The sequence below is a fragment of the Stegodyphus dumicola genome, chromosome 10 (genome assembly GCF_044657685.1).
Source record: "Stegodyphus dumicola isolate Sdum_Otavi_A_Nest chromosome 10, ASM4465768v1".
Taxonomy (NCBI): Eukaryota; Metazoa; Arthropoda; class Arachnida; order Araneae; family Eresidae; genus Stegodyphus; species Stegodyphus dumicola.
In genome coordinates this window covers 141,517,105-141,537,131 of record NC_140777.1, presented here as the reverse complement: position 1 = coordinate 141,537,131, position 20,027 = coordinate 141,517,105, and the positions used below count along the sequence as shown (strand labels likewise).

The 20,027-nt window shown below is 36.4% G+C and overlaps 1 protein-coding gene across 1 annotated transcript in view; it reads left to right on the top strand.

Moving 5' to 3' along the window:
• The window catches only part of LOC118192468 (corticotropin-releasing hormone receptor 1-like), a 523,232-nt gene extending 513,783 nt beyond the window's left edge, over window positions 1-9,449 (top strand). Inside the window, exons 11-12 of the mRNA XM_085825622.1 lie at window positions 3,708-3,949; window positions 9,257-9,449. Of these exons, the coding sequence (XP_085681748.1) occupies window positions 3,708-3,949; window positions 9,257-9,293 (279 nt within the window). The 3' untranslated portion in view covers window positions 9,294-9,449. The remainder of the gene's footprint in view (window positions 1-3,707; window positions 3,950-9,256) is intronic.
• The last annotated feature ends 10,578 nt before the right edge of the window (window positions 9,450-20,027 follow it).

Sequence of the window (20,027 nt, the reverse complement as noted above, 5' to 3'; positions counted from 1 at the left end):
GTAAGTTAAACTAACCACTTTGAGTCTATTATATTCTCAGTAATATATTTTTTACAGATTGTTAACGGAGTAAAATTATGTACGATTTCCAACGAATGTCTTAAATCCTTCAGTTTAATATAATACAAGACGAAGTTATTTTTTCTTTGTATGTTCAAGTTTATTAATCGAAATGCATTAAAGTATCAGTATGTATATACGTATGTACTGTAAATGATTAATGTGTAAAAATAATTATCTCGAAACAAAAGTTTGAGTCCCCAGTTAACACGAAATTTTTTAACATTAATTCTTGAATTTTCTGTCCCTCGGGATTCGGGTTAACGAGGATTTATTGTAGTATACTAAAATAAAATAGCTTCAATTTTCAATTTCATGTTAGGAATGCGGTACTTGAATTCAAAAAATCTAGAAAGGGCGTAAGGTATTCCGATGCGTGAAGAATAGGACAAAATGGTTGAAGACCACTAATGTCTTTCCTTCGGAAATTTTATTCAATAGTCTTTTATACGACATTTTCATGGCAGTTTCATCCTATCAACAGTCTGAAGGCCATTTCATAATAAATACTAGTTTTAATGTAAGTAGGACTGATAATAAAAGCTCTTGGCTTTTGTATAAATATGTTTTATTATATAGATTTCTCCATAATATTCTTTCAATATTTTTTACTTTTAAAAATATTTACACTTCTCGTGACAAAAAGACGCTAAGATGCAAGCTATCATAATTTTTATAAATTACACTAAGAAACTGAATAATTTTTATTACACCATAATATATCGAGTTTTAACGCAAGTGTTTCGCCACCGCAAATATCGTCTGAACAAATAGTTCGCGTTGGCGTGTTTAATTATATTTTGTCAAACGATTTTTGGCATTTGAAAGAAAGAGACTTGCTTTAATACACTGTATTGTGGAATTTGTAAAAAAAATGTATCGTTACCATTAAGTACAAGGTATTTGAAATGGAACTATCACGCTACCGGATTAGAACCATCATTTAGTTCCAGTTCTGTTACAAAAATAAACAGAAGAAAGTCACCAAATCATGTGCATAGCTTTAGGTACTAATGTTGTATCATATGACACTCTGAAGCTTTAGTACCGAAAGCTCAAAAACAAGGAGCCATGACATTCAAGAAGCAGAGCACTCTGGACGGCTTACTGATGTTGATGAGTCCCGCCTGCGAGAACTTGTGGAAGAAGATCAGTATGCAACCACTACAGAGCTTGCTAAGGAGTTTAACGTTAGTGCTATGTTTATTAGCCGCGCTACGCATCGCATAAACTTGATGTACACGTTCAATCGCTGGGTGTCGTATGAGCTGACTCAAGCAAATAAGGAGGCACGTGTTAAAGCCTGCACTAATCTATACTGCTCGAATATCAACGCAAGGACAAAATTCTCGATTGGATCGTTATTTGTGATGAAAAGTCGATTTATTTCAACAACACAGGCCAAAATGGAGGTTGGTCTGCGCCCGGTGAGCACTGCAGCGTCGTAAAGCTCAATTAGACTAGCAAAAATACCTTGCTTTGTATCTGGTGGGATTTCTGAGGAATTATCCACAAAGAGTATCTGAAAAAAGTTAAAACCGTCGACAGTAAAGTGAACAGCGAGATGCTAGTCTGTGTTGACGCTGCTATCAAGGAAAAACGTTGAACTGAGTTCCGAGAGCAAAAAGGTAATGTTCCATCAAGATAAGGCAAGACCACATGTATCACAATTCATCGGCAAGATTCTGTACGGAATCGAATGGGATCTTTGGCCACACCCATTATATAGCGGCAAAATCACTCTATATTTATATCTTTTTTCAGACCTGCAGCTGCATCTTTCTGGTGCTATCCTCCATTCTGCACAGGACGTCCGAAATGACTATGTATTTTTGGACTTGCGGACTGCCACCAGGTTTCTCGGGCCGAAGGCTTTGGAAAACTACCAAACTGTTGGCAGAAAATCACAGATTTGGGTGATGATTACTACCCTCACTAAAGATTCTACGTTCACGTTTTTTTAACTTTACTAAGAGATTTTTTTTAGCGAAAAACATTTGCTATAACCAGATAATTAACAGTCATAACATATTATAACAATACCCTGGAGTAGATAGAATTCCTGGAGTCCCCTATTAGAACTAGTAAGATACTTCACAAGGCATTTCTTTCAAGGTCACACAAAAATAAAAGTATCCCGCCGTATGTAAATTTTTTTTCAGCTTTGGATGAGATTTCCACAAATAAATAATATCAGAATAAAATGTTCCCGCAGAATATAAATATGAGATCTCAAATTAATTATATGTACATATATATTACATATATATTAATATATATGCAATAATAAGAAAAAGGCACAAGGAAAAGCCGGAGCATTGTTGATGCGTGCTTAGATACATATTGAAGAAGAATTTTGATTGCGTAGTATGTAAAGAACCTGGCAGTCGCTGCAGTTTTAATTCAATTTTTATTTGCAATTGATATTTATGGCCACAATCACTTGGCACTCCAGTCGTGCCTTTCCACAGAAGATTTACATTTTTGATATTGTTAAAGCAAGCCAGCGAAATTACATTTTTGCAGGGTAGAGAGCAAAAGCTTAAGTGTGTAGTTGTGCAAGATGGAAGCACGCGAAGAGAAAAGTTTTGGTTTGCAATTTGGTGATTGGTCAAGAGGCATCTGCATTAACGGTTACGTAAGATTAATTTGATTAATTTGAATGACGCAGTTTAGACTTACAGCGCTATTTTTAGGACACATAGATGAAGTTCACAAATGAAATAGAAAATAAAAGAGGTTATAGTGAATTAAATTTAGAAGTTTGCTTTCATATTTTTTATCTTTTATATATATATATACTTAACGAAGTGCAGCAAATTATTCATGCGCATACATACTCGTACATACACATATATACTCCCATACATGCATGTATGTATGATTATAATATTAATTACTAATGTTTCTTAATGTTGTAAATAATTGAATTAACTGTATTAAATAGGTAAATAAATTTAGTAAATCATAAAACACAACCTACTTTATGTTATTTTACATTAAAACACTTACCGCATCTCGAGAATCGTGACGGACTGCTTGCTTTCAGTGCAGGCGTAAATGTAGAATTAATCGCCACAAATGTACAAACTCAAAGAATTAATAAGAAATTCAATAGATAAATGCTATCGAATATTTAATGTTACCTGTTGAGATTAATAGAAAAATAGAAGTTCGTAACATCGGATGCTGTGGATTACCGTACTGAAAGGTATCCATCTCCAAGTTGATACATATTCACATAAAGGTTCCTCTAGGCTGAACTACCTATACTTTGTGTTCTACAGAAATTGAGTAATTATTATCTTTTTTTTTTTTCTAATAATTGGTGTTTGCTTCGAAAATGAACGAGTCCACATTCTCGCAAGTTTGTTCTTTAAAAATCCAGATGTCAAAAGATCATGAGCGTAAAAAGATTGTTGCATTCCCCTACCAGTTTTTGACAACTTACCTGACTCATAACCCTTTATATATATATATCAACATATCTGACAAACTCATATATTGTATTTCCTCTTCTTTCCTGATTTTTTCTTGAAGACAAAAAGCAATTTTCCATCACAAACGTATTATTAAAATAAAATTTGCAATATGTCTTCACAATATATTTTCCGAATAAGATGCAATTTTCCCTTATGCTTTTGAAGGTGCAAACGGTTCTACGTAAGGCGTACGTCAGAGCCGCCCTGCGTCGCAACCCTAACCACCGGTACACGTGGAAGTGCCGCACCACCAGAGCATCCCAAACAAGCACTTACGTTTCCAACTTCGACAATTCTGTCACGGAATCAGCATTAGTGCGATCCGGAACAAGTATCAGGGCCGTCTGCATGAAAGACTTGCGAAGACCTGAAAGATGTGGGCACCAGAAATGCGGAGTGGGACGAAGGTGATATCTTTTTCTGTAACAATTCTCATTACAGAATTAATGATTTGAATATCATAAAGAAAAATACAATCATCTCATTTATGTTATTCAAAGAGGGAGATATAAAACAAATAACACAAGTTCTTTTCTGATTTCCATCTCATACATTCTGTATTTTTATTGTTATTCATTGATATGTAGGTATATCGAAAACTTTCCGGGTCTCACACATAAAAAATTGTTTGTCAACAAATTCCTCTTGAAGACGTGTAGTAGCAGTAAATTTGAAAAGTTTGTTTGAGAAATCGTGTACTTTATTTTAACGCTTCACAGTATATGGAACTTAACTATCGAAAATGTTAAATTTTGGCTCGGTAACGACAGTCAGCAATATTACTAGCCGTCCAAAGTAACAGCAGCTAGAATTAGGTTTAAAACGAACCGACTCCTAAGACAGGTTGGACTTCTTAGGAGACTATTTTTCACCCTCAGTTTTGAGGGAGAGCACCCCGGGGGGAATCTGGGGGGTTCTCTCACCCCCTCTCCCCTTCCTTCAATCTACACGAGAGGATTTTTCGACTCCCCGCATATTTAGAGTGCCGCCATGCCGCACCTACACTATGCATTTACAAACATCCATGTCTTCTCTGGGATTCGAACCGGGGCCCTTCGTATATGAGTATTAGGCTACCCTAAACACTACACCATCTGGGCGACGCCCTCTATTGTTTGCGAGATTAATAAAACATAAATGTTCAAGCTAAGCTTTCGTATGTGAAAATTTACAAGCTCGCTTCTAGGTCTTGGCTCATGCCTTCAACTCACGCCATCAACCACGGCTAGCAAAAGCTAAAGCCTCAAGTTACTCTAGGGGGTGGGCGAAAATAGCATCAAGACAGTCACCAGTGGCTGGCTCCTAAATTCAAGAAATGTTGTTCCAGATATACGTTACCTAATTTGTCTGCTGCTGGTAGAATACTAGAGTTGAGAGTAGAGGAAAAGTAATGAGTTGATTCAAAGTTAACTCATTACTTTTACTACTGCACAAAGAGGTGTGTTAGTTCATCCTGAAATGTTTATAATTGAGAATCTGTGATTACATGTTTGATTAAAAAGTTTTAATCCCAAAGAAACAAAACAATACTTGGATTATATATGTATGCTGATTCGTCTTTTTCCTATTCTCTTTCTTAGTGAAAGAGCAGATAAACCATTTTCGCACTGGCATAGAATCCGTAAAAGCTGATTCTCGTAAAAGTCGACTATTGGATGTCTTGACATCAGAAAATATTGCTTTAGTTATGGGCGAAAATACTACGTGAGGCGTACTCGACTTCTTTCAGTAATACAGAACCCGCGACGTATCAATGCAAATCCGAAACAGCAATGTGGGTTTAAGGCATTTTGCTCCGTCCCCTCTTAGCAACTCAGCTCCGAATGATTATTATCTGTTCTCCAAACTGAAATCTGACCTTTCTAAGAAAGAGGATTTAATGATGGCGATGTCATAAAAGCAGTGGCTGAGAAACATTTTGAAGACAGTTGCTCATTAAACAATGTGAGAAGTGTATCGAAATACAAGAATATCATATTGAAAAATAATGCATTATGATATCCTCTATATCTTTTATTTTCTTCTCATATATTCCCCCTAGCATTTTAGCGTCAGGTTTTGAAAATTTTAAAAATATTCACGTAATTTGTTCCTTCTTCAATTTCCCAGAAAACGAGCTCCCCTAAATTTTAAAATGGATTCGTTTACGTAACGAAGGTTTTCGTCTAACAAAAGCAAATCCTCGCAGCCTGCCTGAGAAGAAGGTCATGCCAAACTTTTCTCTTTTACTTGCTGAACTTGAACTTTTCTCTTTTACTGCTTGCCTAATACAAGAATCGACTCGTCACAGCGATATAACACAAACTGACTTTCAATCTGCGATTTTGTTGAGTCAGCTGCCCTTACGTCCATCTTATTTAATTACTTATGGATGATTTTAATCATAAGGAGCAGCAAAGGCAACGATAAGAAATGACAAGATTCAAATTATAGGGAACTAGAAATGAAAAATATCGTAGTACATATCGTAATGTTAACATTACTGTGTATTCTTCCTGGTGTATGTTCCTGGAATCTTTTAAAGAAAGAATATTGGGATAGCGACCAGTAGCTTATCTAATGACTGCTTTTCATATGTTATATTTTTCTGAAACCGCGTCCTTGGAACTTATCTGCATAATTTTCCGAACTCGATTTTTAGACGATAAAATCTAAAAAAAAAAAAAAAAAACAGTGAGAAATATGCGAGAAAATAGTTTATCATATATAAGGTGTTTGGGATTTACCTACGTAAAAAAAAACGAATAAAACTAAATAGTCATTACAGCTATAATATTCCATGTATTAGAGCTCGCTTAAGAGAAGTAATTTAATAGACGTTGAATCAGCTGGCAGCATAGTGTAATTTCGTGAGATTTTGGGGGACAACTTACATCAGTGATCCAAGGTCTCTAATATTTGCAAGTATGGAATGCATTTCCTATGATGTTGTTGCAACGTTTTAGGAGAGTAGCACCTGATACTTTGATACTTTGGTTTTTTATTCTGGCATGCAGCGGGAAATGCACTACTCCCGCTCTTTCCAGATTCCTCAATGAATTCTCTTAGGGTCCTGACATATGTAAAAGTCCAAAAATGAAGCTTCTCCGGTTGAGATAGCCTTGTAAAAGTAATAGAGAAGTGAAGCCCGAGCTTCGGTGATCAGAAAGCCATGTAGGGGGCAGCTGCAGAAGGTCAGGGAGGTGGGGAAAGCTGGCAGAAACACATGAAGAGGTTTGTAGATTCCGAAACGTGGTGAGTTTGCAAACTACTGAGTGTGTAAGCTGAGCTCTCATTGGTCAGTTTAGGTTGACTGTAACAAGTGAGCGGCGAATGGGCGAAGAAGTTTACCTTCATCAAGTATTTCGTAACTTAAGATATTGGCGAAATTAGCCGGGTTGTAGATAATCGCTCTGTTGAAGAATTTTTCATTGATGCGATTAATAAATTCTTCAACTTTTCTAACTTTAAATCCGAGTGCTCCGGTGATTATTCTTAAGAACTTGTTTTGAAGAACTTAAAGCTTTTCGTAGTCCTTGTCTTTCGCGTGGGCCCAGGCAGCGGAAGTGTATGTGAGAATCGGTCGAATGACCGTAATGTAGAGTCTCTTTTTCAGATGTAGAGATAGTTGTTCACATTTTAACGGTGCGAACATTCTGAACATAATTTTGTAGGCCTTTCCACATACTTGGGTCACGTGATCGTTCCATGAGAAATTACTATTGAACTCCGAGGTAGTTTGCTTTGTTGACCCTTGGAATTGGGGAGCCAAAAAGGGTGACTTAAGTTTTAATTTGGTTGAGTCTACGATACTTCCTGGTGAGAAGAATTTTAGATTTTGAGGGCTGAATGTTGGTTTTCCAAAAAAACCACACCATTTTACTATGGCTGGAATTTTCTCTTGCAGCCTGACCAGAAGCAAGTGGAAAGGAATTTATAGTCACAGAATTCTGGAAAAAAAGTATCATCTTAAAATTAAAATAAAGGTACTTCTTTTCCTCACTAGTGTGTAATGAGTACACTAGTAAATTAATGAGTAAAATTCAGCCTTACATTTTTCTTATTTTTACATAAAATATCTTTAAGGAAAATTGATATTGTTCGTTCCCCCCCCCACACCAAGGAATAAAATATGCGGCAAAAAGTTCGTGAAACAAAAAGAATCCTGGCTGCCTTCGTCAAACTGTATACAGCTTTTGGAGTTCCTAGATAATTATTAAACACCAGTCTGTAAAAAATAAATTCTTTTTATAAATTAAAATATATACATGGCGTTAGTATAACATCAATCTCAGCGGTGAAAAGAGTGTTACACGAACTTGAAAAACGGAAGGAAATAGTTCTTTTTGACAGCCCCGCAGAACCGAGATACTTAGGGCAGATACGTTAGAAGGAGAAATAAGTACCGCAGAGTCGACATTGCGCTAGAGAGAGATCAGGAAGTGACGTTGTTGTCCATGTTGAAGAAATGTGAGGAGGGAATAGTAAAATCTCACAAGCTTTTATATAAAATCTAAATAAATCTAGAGATGAATGTCACCTAACTTTCAAATTAAACGCTTGCCGTTTATCAGTGCCAAGTTTCATAAATTTCTAGTAAATTCTTCATACGCAAAATCTGAGCTCAGTGCATGTGGCTTCTGATATCTGTAAAGTTTTATTAAAAAAATCTGATGTCTACACCACATGACATCCTTGTACGGAATATTAAATTATACACATTTTTCCTGCCATTCATTTAAACTTGTTTCCCTCGAGTTTCATTAGAAATGTATTTGTCATTCAATTAATTCAGTTCTCACTTCGTGACAAGGCAAAAATACATGAAAACTGAAAATATGTATATTAAAAATTGAAAGATATAGAAAAACATAAACACCAAATACACTTAAAACGATTTTAATTTTTTTAAAATTAAAATTACAGTTTCTATGCAAAAACAAGCAATTCGTCCGGCAGGCAAGAAGGCAGATTTTTTTCGGTGCACAAAAAAAGTTGCCTTTGGTCCCACTGACACTGAAGGTACAGAAAGACTAAATTCAGTAAGAGTCGGTATATATCTATCTATACTATATTTATATATAGATGTAGTTATATCTATTATACTTTTGGTGCTATCAATTGCAACTAAAAAGGGAGATGCACAACTACACATTATAGCAGTCCTATATACAAAATTTCAACGTTTTGAGTCTACTCGTTTTTGAGTTATATGATATACATATGTACGTACGTACAGACGCGAAGAAAAAATCTCTTCTGAATGCATTTTAAATCACTTTTATAATTCGTTTCGGGGAAAAAAAGCCCTTTATTCTGTCCTTACGTACAGATGTCACGCAAAAACATCGTTAAATTGCATTCGATAGGGGTCAAAATGGGTATTTTCGTTGAAATATGATGCCCGAAAATTTTCACGATTACAATACTTCCTTTTTACTTCGTACAAGGAAATAAAAATGAGCTTCCGTTATCTTTTCTTCAACTACAAATCTAAAATTGAAATAACTGTTATAATTAGGATAATTAATAAAATGGTCAAGATATTCTGTAGTTGACGTTTTATTGATGACGTTGTTAGCGTTTTAAGCAGGAATGCAGCTAATTTATTGTATATTTATTTATGTTTTTAAACTAATTTACTATTTGAAGGTAAATGTAGAAAACTGATCTCTCTCTCTCTCTTTTTTTTTTTTTTTTTTTTTTTTTTTTTTCTTTCTTTCTTTCTTCCGCAGGTGCGATCACAATTGTATGAATGTTAGTGATGTATAAACAAGAATTCAAGAAAAGATGTCATATTATGTGCTTTCTTCTAACATTATACTGTTTCCAGTTGTTCACTTAATAGATGTATCATCTTCACATAAAAAATATGTATGTGAAATATTTATTAAAGTGTATTAATACATCAAAGATATTAAGAATTCACTGTTAAGTTGAAACCATATTTCATGCTAGCGATACTTGTATTAATATGAAGATCAGTATTAATGCAGAAATAATTCACTGGTCTGCATTTCAAAAAAGAAAATTTTTGATGTTTTAAATTTAATAGGTAATTTTTTATATTTATTCAGTGCTGATTTCAAAATCATGAGTCACGTCATGATTTTTTGCAAATTGAGAGCTTTCATATTTTCATAAATACTTCTATTTTACCTTATATTAATGAATTGGTTTTAGTGATACAAATTATAAATAAATTGCACAATAACAAAAATGTATTTAATACATTTTATAAAGTATATAAGTAGATTTATAAATATATTAACAAATTTAGGATATTACACTCTTTTGTAAAAAAAAATCGAAGCACTATGAAGGAACTGGTTGTTTTTGATGAAACTGAATATGTACATAGCCGATACACAGATAATAAAATGATTAAAAAATCAAGGTCATAGTACCTGTTCACGGCTCACAATCACCCATTGAGTGTTTAAACAGAAGTTGGTCGAACCGCCCCTGGCGGTAATACACGCTTGAATTTGTCGAGGCAAGGAAGGTAGAGTTTCCTAATGTCATCCTGCGACACATTATGCCAGGCATTCATCAGGTGTCGCTCCAGATCTGCGATATATTGTGATGCTCGAATCTGGCAGCCTATCATGTCCCAAACATGCTCAATTGGTGAAAGATCTGATGACCTTGCTGGCCAAGGAAGAGTATCAAACGCACGGAGACAGTCCAGAGATAAGCGAGCGGTATGTGGCCTGACATTATCTTGTTGGAAAAAGGCACCAGGATGACGTGCCATGAAGGGTAATGCAGCCGGCCGCAGGATGGTATCAACATATCGTTGAGCTGTTAAAGATGTACGCAGGATGACTAAAGATGACCTGCTGTCATAAGAAATAGCGCCCCACACCATCACACCAGGGGTTATGGCTGTGTGCCTTTGTAAAGCAAAGGCTGATTGGGACCGCTGGCCCCATCCTCTCCAGGTGGTCATCTGCTTCATCCAGCAATAGTCTGCTATCATGTTTTTATTCCACTTTTCTTGGTACCGTATTTACATGTCTTACATCCTGATCAAATAGTTCACCTTGTTCTTCACTGATTTTTCCTAGATTCTCTGAAAAATAATCTAAGTGTGCATGTAAAAAATGTAATTTAACACTCGTGCTAATACTCATTCGAGCAATTTTAATTTTTGTAGCATATCTTGTACAATAATTTAGTAATCTGGATGTTTCCTGTTCCCTAATAAAGCTCATTCACCTGTTAAAACTCGGCGATGCTTCTTTTTCACAATCATTCATCGTTGCTTCAATTTTGGAATCTAACGTAAGTTTTCGAATTTGTGGTCCAACAAAAATTCTCTCCTTAAAATTAGCATCAGAAATAGAAGGCAATTCGTCACAAATATACTTAAATCTTTGTCATTTTCATTATTTAAAACTTTGGGAGACTGTTTCATAATATCTAATTTAATGTGAAGTGAGAGAAGTAAAATATTTTTGGATTCAACTAGTGGTTTATGAAGAATATTTTTAAAACCCAGGTAATAATTACTCTCAAGAACACCAATGCTTTTTTCCAGTGGTTCTTTTTATCCCGATTATCTCAATCGCATAGAACACGTGGAAATTTAGTATATAACCAGACTGTTGTCCAAGTAATATTCCAATTACTTTCAAAGTCACCACATAAAAGCCACTAATGTTTGTTACGATTCACCTTGTATGATAAAAATGCGATGTTTTCAATGTTTCTTTCAAATGAACAGAATGTGCCACTGGAATCGATGCATATTGATTTCCATTATGAAGTAAAACTCCCTTCAAACTTCTTTTTGAGGAATCTGTAAATAGTCTCCAGTCAGAAGAATTGTGATTAATACCAAAGAATTCATTATTGTATTGACATCAGTGCAGAACACAAGTGAGCCTTCTTCCGAAAATTCTGGTACTAATTCTTTTTCACGGTGTCTACACCATGAAAAGTGTGTTAGTCTATAGCATAAAAAGTGGTAATGGTAAATTAAGCTTAAGGCGAGAACCAAAACGTTCAGCACTTTCCTTTAGCAAATTTATCTCTCGTACTAAATCATTAAGCTCATTTTGATTAAATAATACTGGCATAGTTTCATTTGGTTTCAGGTATATACAGATCTTCCTCTTCTTCAACCACTTGCAAATATGAATAAATTTCTATGTCACTTATATTTCCCATATTAGCTTGATGATGATTGGTTGATTGTTTGGTTGGTTTTTTAAATGGCACAAAACCTCGAGGGTTATTATGCGCCAGACAAATGGTGAGTAAAATTCAAGATGCACAAACAAGTATCAAGTGAATTGATGAAATGAACGTGAAATGTTGATAAAGGCATGGAAAATGACTTTAAAATGTCCATGCAGAAAGGACTGAAAAATGCTCTAGCAACAGGTAGAGCAGAATAAAATATTTGAAATCATATGGTAAAGGAGATGTCTTTTAAAAATACTTATGAGGTTGATGTGAGGGTTTCTTCTAATGAGATCTGTTAACATTCGTAGAGTTAAAATAAAATTCACGTTTCTGACTAAAAGCAGGACAGCAGGTTAAAATATGATTGACTGAAACGGGAACGTTGCAAGTGCCACACAAATAGGCTCATTATCTCCTTTCAAGAAGTACTGATGTGTCAGTCTGCAATGACTAATTCGTAAGCGAGTCAGTAGTACATCCTCCTTCCGATTCCCTCTCGACTCCCAATACTCCAAATTGGGTTTTACCTGCCTTAATTTGTTCAGAGTTTGGCATTCCCAGAATTCTTGCCACCTGAACAAGACCTTTGTTCTAATGTAATTCCGTATGTCTGTAAAAGGGACATCGTTTTCTGAGGTAATATCAGCAGATTTTGCTGCAATATCGGCGCGTTCATTGCCTTTGATGCCAGCGTGTCCAGGCACCCAGCAGTACGCGCTATAATAACCTGCGTTTCTCAAACGGAGGTGTGCCTTTAAAATTTCTAACACCAAAGGGTGGCTGGTATTTGTATTTATTGATTCAAGAGCACTCAGAGAGTCAGAGTAGATGATGAACTTTCTGCTATTCTGCCTAGAGATAAATATTAAGGCATTCAAAATGGCAAAAGTTTCCGCAGTAAAGATAGATGCAGCCTTATGAAGTTTACTATTTATTTCTTTATCACAAACAAAAGCTGCCCCGACGTGGTCATGATTCTTTGAGCCATCAGTAAAAATTGCTTTGTAGTTAGAATAACTGCTTCTACGCTGTAGGAAAATTTGTTGGTTATGAATATCATTGGTTCTGCTCTTCTTTAGTTCTCCAAAAATGTTAAGTAGGTGAATGTTCACTTCTTGCCAGGGAGCAATACCGAAAAGGTCAAAGCTTTTGGGATGCAGATCATTTAGGTTATATTCTTAAATCAGTGAGCGAATGCGAAGATCAAAAGGTGAGATACATGACGGACGGGCATGGTAAAGACGCCAGTACTGATAGATGTCATGAGTCGGACAGGATGTTCGGCCTGTGACATTACTTTATAATGAAGATCAATGGACAACTGCTTGCGTCTGAATTCCAAAGATGGTTCAAAACAGATGACATATAAACTTTGGACTGGAGATGTTCTGAAGGCTCCACAGCAAATCCGTAGCGCTTGATGGTGGACTGGATCCAATTTCAGGAGCACAGAAGGTCTTGCTGATCCCTAGATAACACAGCCATAGTCAAGTTTGGAATGGATTAAAGCTCTATAAATGCGGAGCATAGAACAACGTTCTGCTTCCCATGAGGTATTGGCCAGTACTTTCAGTATGTTGAGAGCTTTAGCACATTTTTTCTTTAGATTTAGGATATGCGGAAGGAAAGTGAGCTTTCTGTCAAAGATAACTCCTAAGAATTTTCCTTCTGGCTCAACGCGTATCAAAGAGCCGTCAAGATGCAGCTCTGAATCAGGATGTAGATTTCTTTTGCGACAGAAGTGCACGCAGACTGTCTTCTGGCTAGAAAATTTAAAACCATTGTTGTTGGACCACTTCATGATTCTATTTAGAGCAATTTGTAGTTGTCTCTCAATGTATCTCATATCTTGACCTTGACAATAGATCATCAGATCATCAACATACAGGGAACCATGAACTATGGGAGACAGTTCTCTTAAAATGGAATTAATTTTCAAGGTGAAAAGAGTGACACTGAGCACTGAACCTTGTGGTATACCTTCTTGGTGTACAAATACTTGAGAAAGCAACGAACCAATCTTGACTTGGAAAGTGCGGTCCTTCAAAATGTTCTGAATAAAGATGGGAAGATTACCTCGCAATCCAGTGCTGTAAGGGTCATGAAGAGTCCCATGCCGCCAAGTTCTATCGTACGTCTTTTCCATGTCAAAGAAGATTGAAACCACATGATTTCTTTTCACAAATGCATTACGTACTGCGGTTTCTAAAACCAGGGCATTATCAAGTGAGGATCTTCCCTTACGGAAACCACTTTGGTAAGGCGATAGGCAATGATTAGTCTCCAGATAGTAGGTGAGACGGTGATTTACCATTTTTTTCATAATCTTGCAATGGCAGCTAGTGAGCGCGATGGGGCGATAATTTAAAGGATTTTTCGGGTCCTTGCCGGGTTTTACTATAGGGATAACAAAGGCCCTGCACCAGGCAGTAGGAAAAATTTGTTCCTTCCATATCTTATCATACAGAGCAAGGACCAGGGCAAGTCCTATCAGTGCGAGATATTACATTTCTTAATTCAAACATGGTGAGACCTTTATTATAAGATTCTGCATTAAAATGGGAAAAGTCGAACTGAATCCTTTCCAAGCGCAACTTTGTGGGCAGAAACTCTTTTGAGTAATTGCTACTGCCAGATACAGCAGCAAATGTATCACCTAAAGCATCGGCTATTTCTTCTCTGGTGCTAATCAACTTTCCATCTTTTTCTAGAACAGAAAAAGAATAATCATTATATAGTCCAGGGGCTTTGCGGACTCTTTCCCAAACCTGTTTGCTAGACATTGAAGAGGTAAATAATGGACACGTAGTCTGCCAATGATTTTCACTTTTCTTGCTTTTCTTGCCGCTTCACTTTTCTTGCCGCTTCACTTTTCTTGCATTCGCCTTAGCTTTTTGAAAGGCAAGAAAATTTTCGTGTAGGATAACGACAAAAGATGCGGCAAGCTTTCTTTTGCTCTCTCGAAGTTTTATGACGATCATTGTTCCACCAGGGTTTAGGGAACTTTGTCGAGGACTTCGCAATACAGAGTTCAGCTGCTTGTACAATAGTATCAGAGATCATTTTTACTGCTGTATTAATGTCCACATCGTTGACCATTTCTTCAGTCAGCACAGCACAAGATTCAAAAAGATCCCAATCAGCTTTATATAAAGTAAGCATGGTTGTCTTGAGATCTTTCATTTCCCTGTAATATTTACAATGACTGGGAAGTGGTCCCTATCGTGTAGTGTAGAGATTCTGCCCTACACTGAAAGAGCAGAAAGGTAGTAGAGATGGAGAAAAAAAAACTAGATCTGTTGTATGAAATGTTCTAGTCGACTGATGAAAGTAAGTGTATTCTCCATTATTAAGGAGACAAATAGAGTGTTCTTCCATTAATTGTTCGATCTGCCGGCCCCTTGAATTAGTGTAACTACTTCCCCATAATGTACTATGGGCATTAAAGTCACCTAAAAGCAATAAAGGTTTTGGGAGCTGCTCTATTATTCTGTCCAACTCTCGTTGATGAATATGCTCATGTGGGGGTAAATAAACAGTGCATACAGAGATTGAAAAGCATAAATTAATCTGAACCGCCACAGCTTGAAGGGAGGTCGTCAAAGGGGGAGCACTGTGTGAGTGATTGTGGGAGGTGATAAGGCCCACACCACCACAGGCACGATCCCCAGATGGGTTGTACTTTCTTACTGTTGTATATCTCCGCATCTTAGCATGTCTGTTTGGTTTTGACAAGGTCTCCTGAAGCGCAAGGCAGGCAGGTTGATGCATGTTTATTAAATCCTTGATCTTATCCAGGTTTTGATGAAAACCCCGGCAATTCCACGAAATAAATGTACCCATTATTGATGCTTGTTTTGGCGGTGTTGTTGTTTTGACTTCCGAGGCAATAGGTGTTTCGGAAAGGATAACCCTTCTTCAACGTCCATTTCATCTGAGTCGTCTAAGCGTCCTGCACTCATGCTTGCGATGGAACTTTGACTGGGAGTCCTGGGTTTTTGCTTATTTTTCTCTTTGATACGATCTCTATGTTTGTTCTGTTGGACATCCTGTTTTCCTTTGGGCGCAGTCACCGGTGTACTACTTTCAACATCAGGTTTTTTCCTGATTTTTGGCTTCTAGGATCTTCTGTCGTTGCTAGTTCTTTTTTCTGTGCGGTTATTGTGGTTTGCGCTGATATTGAACTGAATGATTTTGTTACGGAGGCATAAGATTTATTAGATCTTGGCTGATTAGAGGAAACAAGTCTTTTGGCTTCTGTAAATGATATCTTTTGTGTAACTTTAATGTTTTGAATTTTTTTTCTGTCTGCCATTTCGGGCATGATCTTGAAAAAGCTGGATGCTCGCCTTTACAGTTTATACACAAGGGGCAGCAGAGCAGCCTTCACTAGCGTGGCCTACGATGGAACATCGAGCGCACGTGAGGCTACCGCGACAAGAGGTCTTTCCATGTCCAAAGCGCTGACATTGAAAGCAACGCATTGAATTCGGTATATATGGCCTGACTGAACAGTTTAGGTATCCAGCTTTGATGTTTTTAGGCAGGTTAGGAGACTTGAAAATGACTATGACATGTTTAGTGGGAATGAGTTGACCTTCTTTCCGTATTTTGATCCTACGAGCACCACACACCTTTTGATCTGCCAACTCTAACAAATTCCTCTTCAGTTACTGACAGTAAGTCTATTTCAGAGATTACTCCTCTGGACGAATTTAGAGTGTTATGTGGCTTAACTGCAATGTCTGCTTGTCCTAATTTAGTTACTTTCAAAAGACTATTAGACTGCTTTCCAGACACAGTTTCTATCAAAAGGTCTCCAGATCGAAGTCTCTTAATATTTTTCAGTTCTCCTACAGAAGACAAAAGATGTTTGTTTATTAGAAAGGGCATTTTTTTTTCAATTCTTCAGAGCTGGTTATAATTACGAGAAACATAATTAAGGAACGTGGACAAAGTGCATATGATACAGTGCTTTCTATGTTGCTTCTTAGTCTTTTAGTCACAGTCGAAGTATCGGGTACATTGTTGGAGCAGGAAGGTATCATAGTATTCATATTTAAATGGAGAAAGATTCGGGTCCGACCGCCCCACCCACCATGGAGCCCAACAAGGGGACGCAGATTCCTACGCCAAGGCTAGCCGAACCTATACGCAATCTGAAGTCCCACAGTCGGCTTTCCCAAAAGCAGGTACTCCCTAGAGCTTGTCCCCAAGCCACTGACACAAGGACCAGTGACCAGCCGATCGACACCCGTGAGGACGACAAGGTGCCTCCCATTTAACTGAAGCAGAGGCCAAAGCAGTGTGTTGGGACCAGTACCTCGCCCCTCAACTACCAGGACCCTCCTTTCCAGTGACACGGGTCTCCACGCACGGCAAACACGTGAGAAGTTTTCTCGCCATTCGCAGAACTAGGGACAAGGCTGTTCCAGTTTCTTACGACGAGCCCGAACCTCGGAAGAGGAAACCACACGGGAGAAGGAAAACGGGAAAAATTGTAGTGAAGAGGAGAGGAGGCAGAAAGGAGGAGAGATCACTGGGGCTCCAGGATTGTCACACACGATCACCGAGACAGTAATCCCCTGAAGGATCTTCACCTTCTATGCTTTAGTTGGGCATATTGAAACGGTCTTCACGCCTAGGGTGGCCCTACCAGGAGCTATGCTCGCGACGTACTTCGCCCGTTCCGCCCAGTGACACCTCCCTCCGCCACGTTGAGGCAGCATACCAAGACTTGGGGGGGGGGCTTTAGGATGAGGAACAGGAAAATTTGCATTATAACCTATAGGTCTTATTGCTGAAAATAGGTTTGAACATATAATACCTCCTTTATTTTTTGCATTATAACCAATAACATTTGTCACACAACAATAACAATCACCATAATGATTCTTTTATTCTCTCCACACCATGGGAATTGCAAAAGGCATTGAAATTTTCTTACCTTTACTCTAAAGGCGCAAAGCTTCAACACACCTTTATGCGGAGCAATGATCGCCTAATTTAATTCCAAAATTATCAAAATCTGTGATCCTTTGTTTTAGTGGTGCATAGTTTCCATGAATATAACAGAATATATCGGAATCATTCACAAATTTACGAGAAACCATAGTTCATAAAATACCAATTAAAATCACTGAAAATAACTACTTGAAACGTGGCAAATGATTAATTTAAGGCTATGAAAAAAAATCTGATGTATACACCACATGACTTTCTTATACGAAATATTAAATTATACGCACTTTTTTCTTGCATTTCATTTAAACTTTTGATTTGAATTAAATCTTATTCGTCGATAGCGCATAAACCACAATAGAACAATTGCGCTTTTTAAAATTCAGGTTCACTTAACAGCGTTACATCTCATTCATTTTGTAACTCAGAATGCAAAAAAAAAAAAAAAATATCATCTGAATAATTATCTAATCATTGCTACATGTTCTATTCAAATACTATAATAAATCTAAAACGATATATAAAAGAAATTAAGCGAATAAAAAAAAAAGAAAGAAAAGGAAACAGTTTGTCACAGACAACCCAATGTTAGAGTCCTGCATTATATTTAAAGAAATTAAATAATGAAAAATCTGCATAAATGTATTTATGTTTCTCGCATTGTGATAAAACAACGGTACCTAGAGCCATCCAATTTTGAATGACGTAATCCTACTGATAATATGGGCATCTGACAGACCAAATTTGAAATTTGGAATTTATTTTATTATCGATTTCATATTTTGTAATACTTTAACGAATTTTTTATTAACAAATTCAACAATTTAAAAGCAAAGCAATATCAACACTCTACGGAGGGGGGGGGACCTTTTTATCACCAGCGCCCCGCGGAACTTTTTATCGGAAATTCTAAAGATATGCTCATTTTAAAATTATTCTACGACATTGCTGTTGAACTTAATTTTATGGTTTAAATGCAAGGAATATGATATGAAATAAATAAAGATAACACAAAAACTCCTTTGGACGTAATTTAAAATCTGAAATCTTTCAGGTTTTTTTTTAATTTATATATATATATATATTTGGCCAGTCCCATTTTTTATCATACGGCCGGCTTGTGCCGGCTAGGAGGATCGGGGCTGTGCCCTTTTAATAATAATAGTCCACAGAAAGGGAAATCAGGTAAAATATTTAAAAGTTCTATTTAAAACATGAACAAAATCTGTATTATTTTTAAATAATTATTGATAAATAAAAATAGCTAACGCTCACAGTCGAGTCAAATTACTCTTTTTATTAAGTTATCCCTTCCGTATATTTTATTCTATTACGTCTTACTGCATGCTCATTTTGAATAAAAAATGGCAACTCATAGTTTAAAAAGGAAAGTATAACAAAAACTAAACAGTTCTCATAACATTTATTGCACTCCAAATCTTTACTGGATTAAGCATATTTCAAATAAATAATGGAGCATATTTCAAAATATGCTCCATTATCAGTATACGAAATCTTTGTGAGGATGGGCACTGATTATTCTTAAATTTAATTCGGAAGGTGCCCAAATTTATCATCACATTACAGACTATGTATAATAAACCAAAATGTGTTTTCAGGCCTTGCATATGGTCTTTAATGCATAACGATGATGCATTTCCAACAGCTGTACTCATTTAACCCTTTGCGGCACAGTGTATCTGGTCTGGACACACCTAAAAATTTCCTTCTGTACGCACAGAAAAATTGAATGAAAAAGGATTTATAGGTTACTATAGCTTACTCTGAACCTTCTTTATTTATAGTAGATAGCAGCTTAACACAAACCAGTCCATATATTTTAGCCATGTTTAGTTTTTTTAAGACCCCATTTTTGAAAGAAGTCTTCCAGATTTTTTTAGGGTATAAAAAGAATTGTTTGAAAAGAAATTTCTATGTTATTTTTTGGCTGTATGCTAATCTCCTTATTCTTTATTAGTTTTAAATTTTTACCTTGAAATCTTTGAGAGTCTGTATTCTTTGTTTCTCCGCATCTCATCGGTCAGTTCATTGACAACAATGCTCGTTTCAGCACTCTTTTCGAAGCTCTATTCAATAAGTGTGCCCACTTTGGGCACATCCACAGAATTAAAAGATAAGTGCTATCTTCACAAAATTTTACTTATGTACTCCTCTAGGCCTAATTAGACTGCCTACCTTTTTTTTTTTTAATCAAAACTCCAACTTTAAAAGGTAGCGTGCCGGAAAGTGTTAAGGGTAATATTTGTAAATTTTAAAGAAAAGTATTGGCATGTGAATTTCTGAGAACTTACTTGATTCTATAAATTAAAATTTTATATATTTTCAGGAACG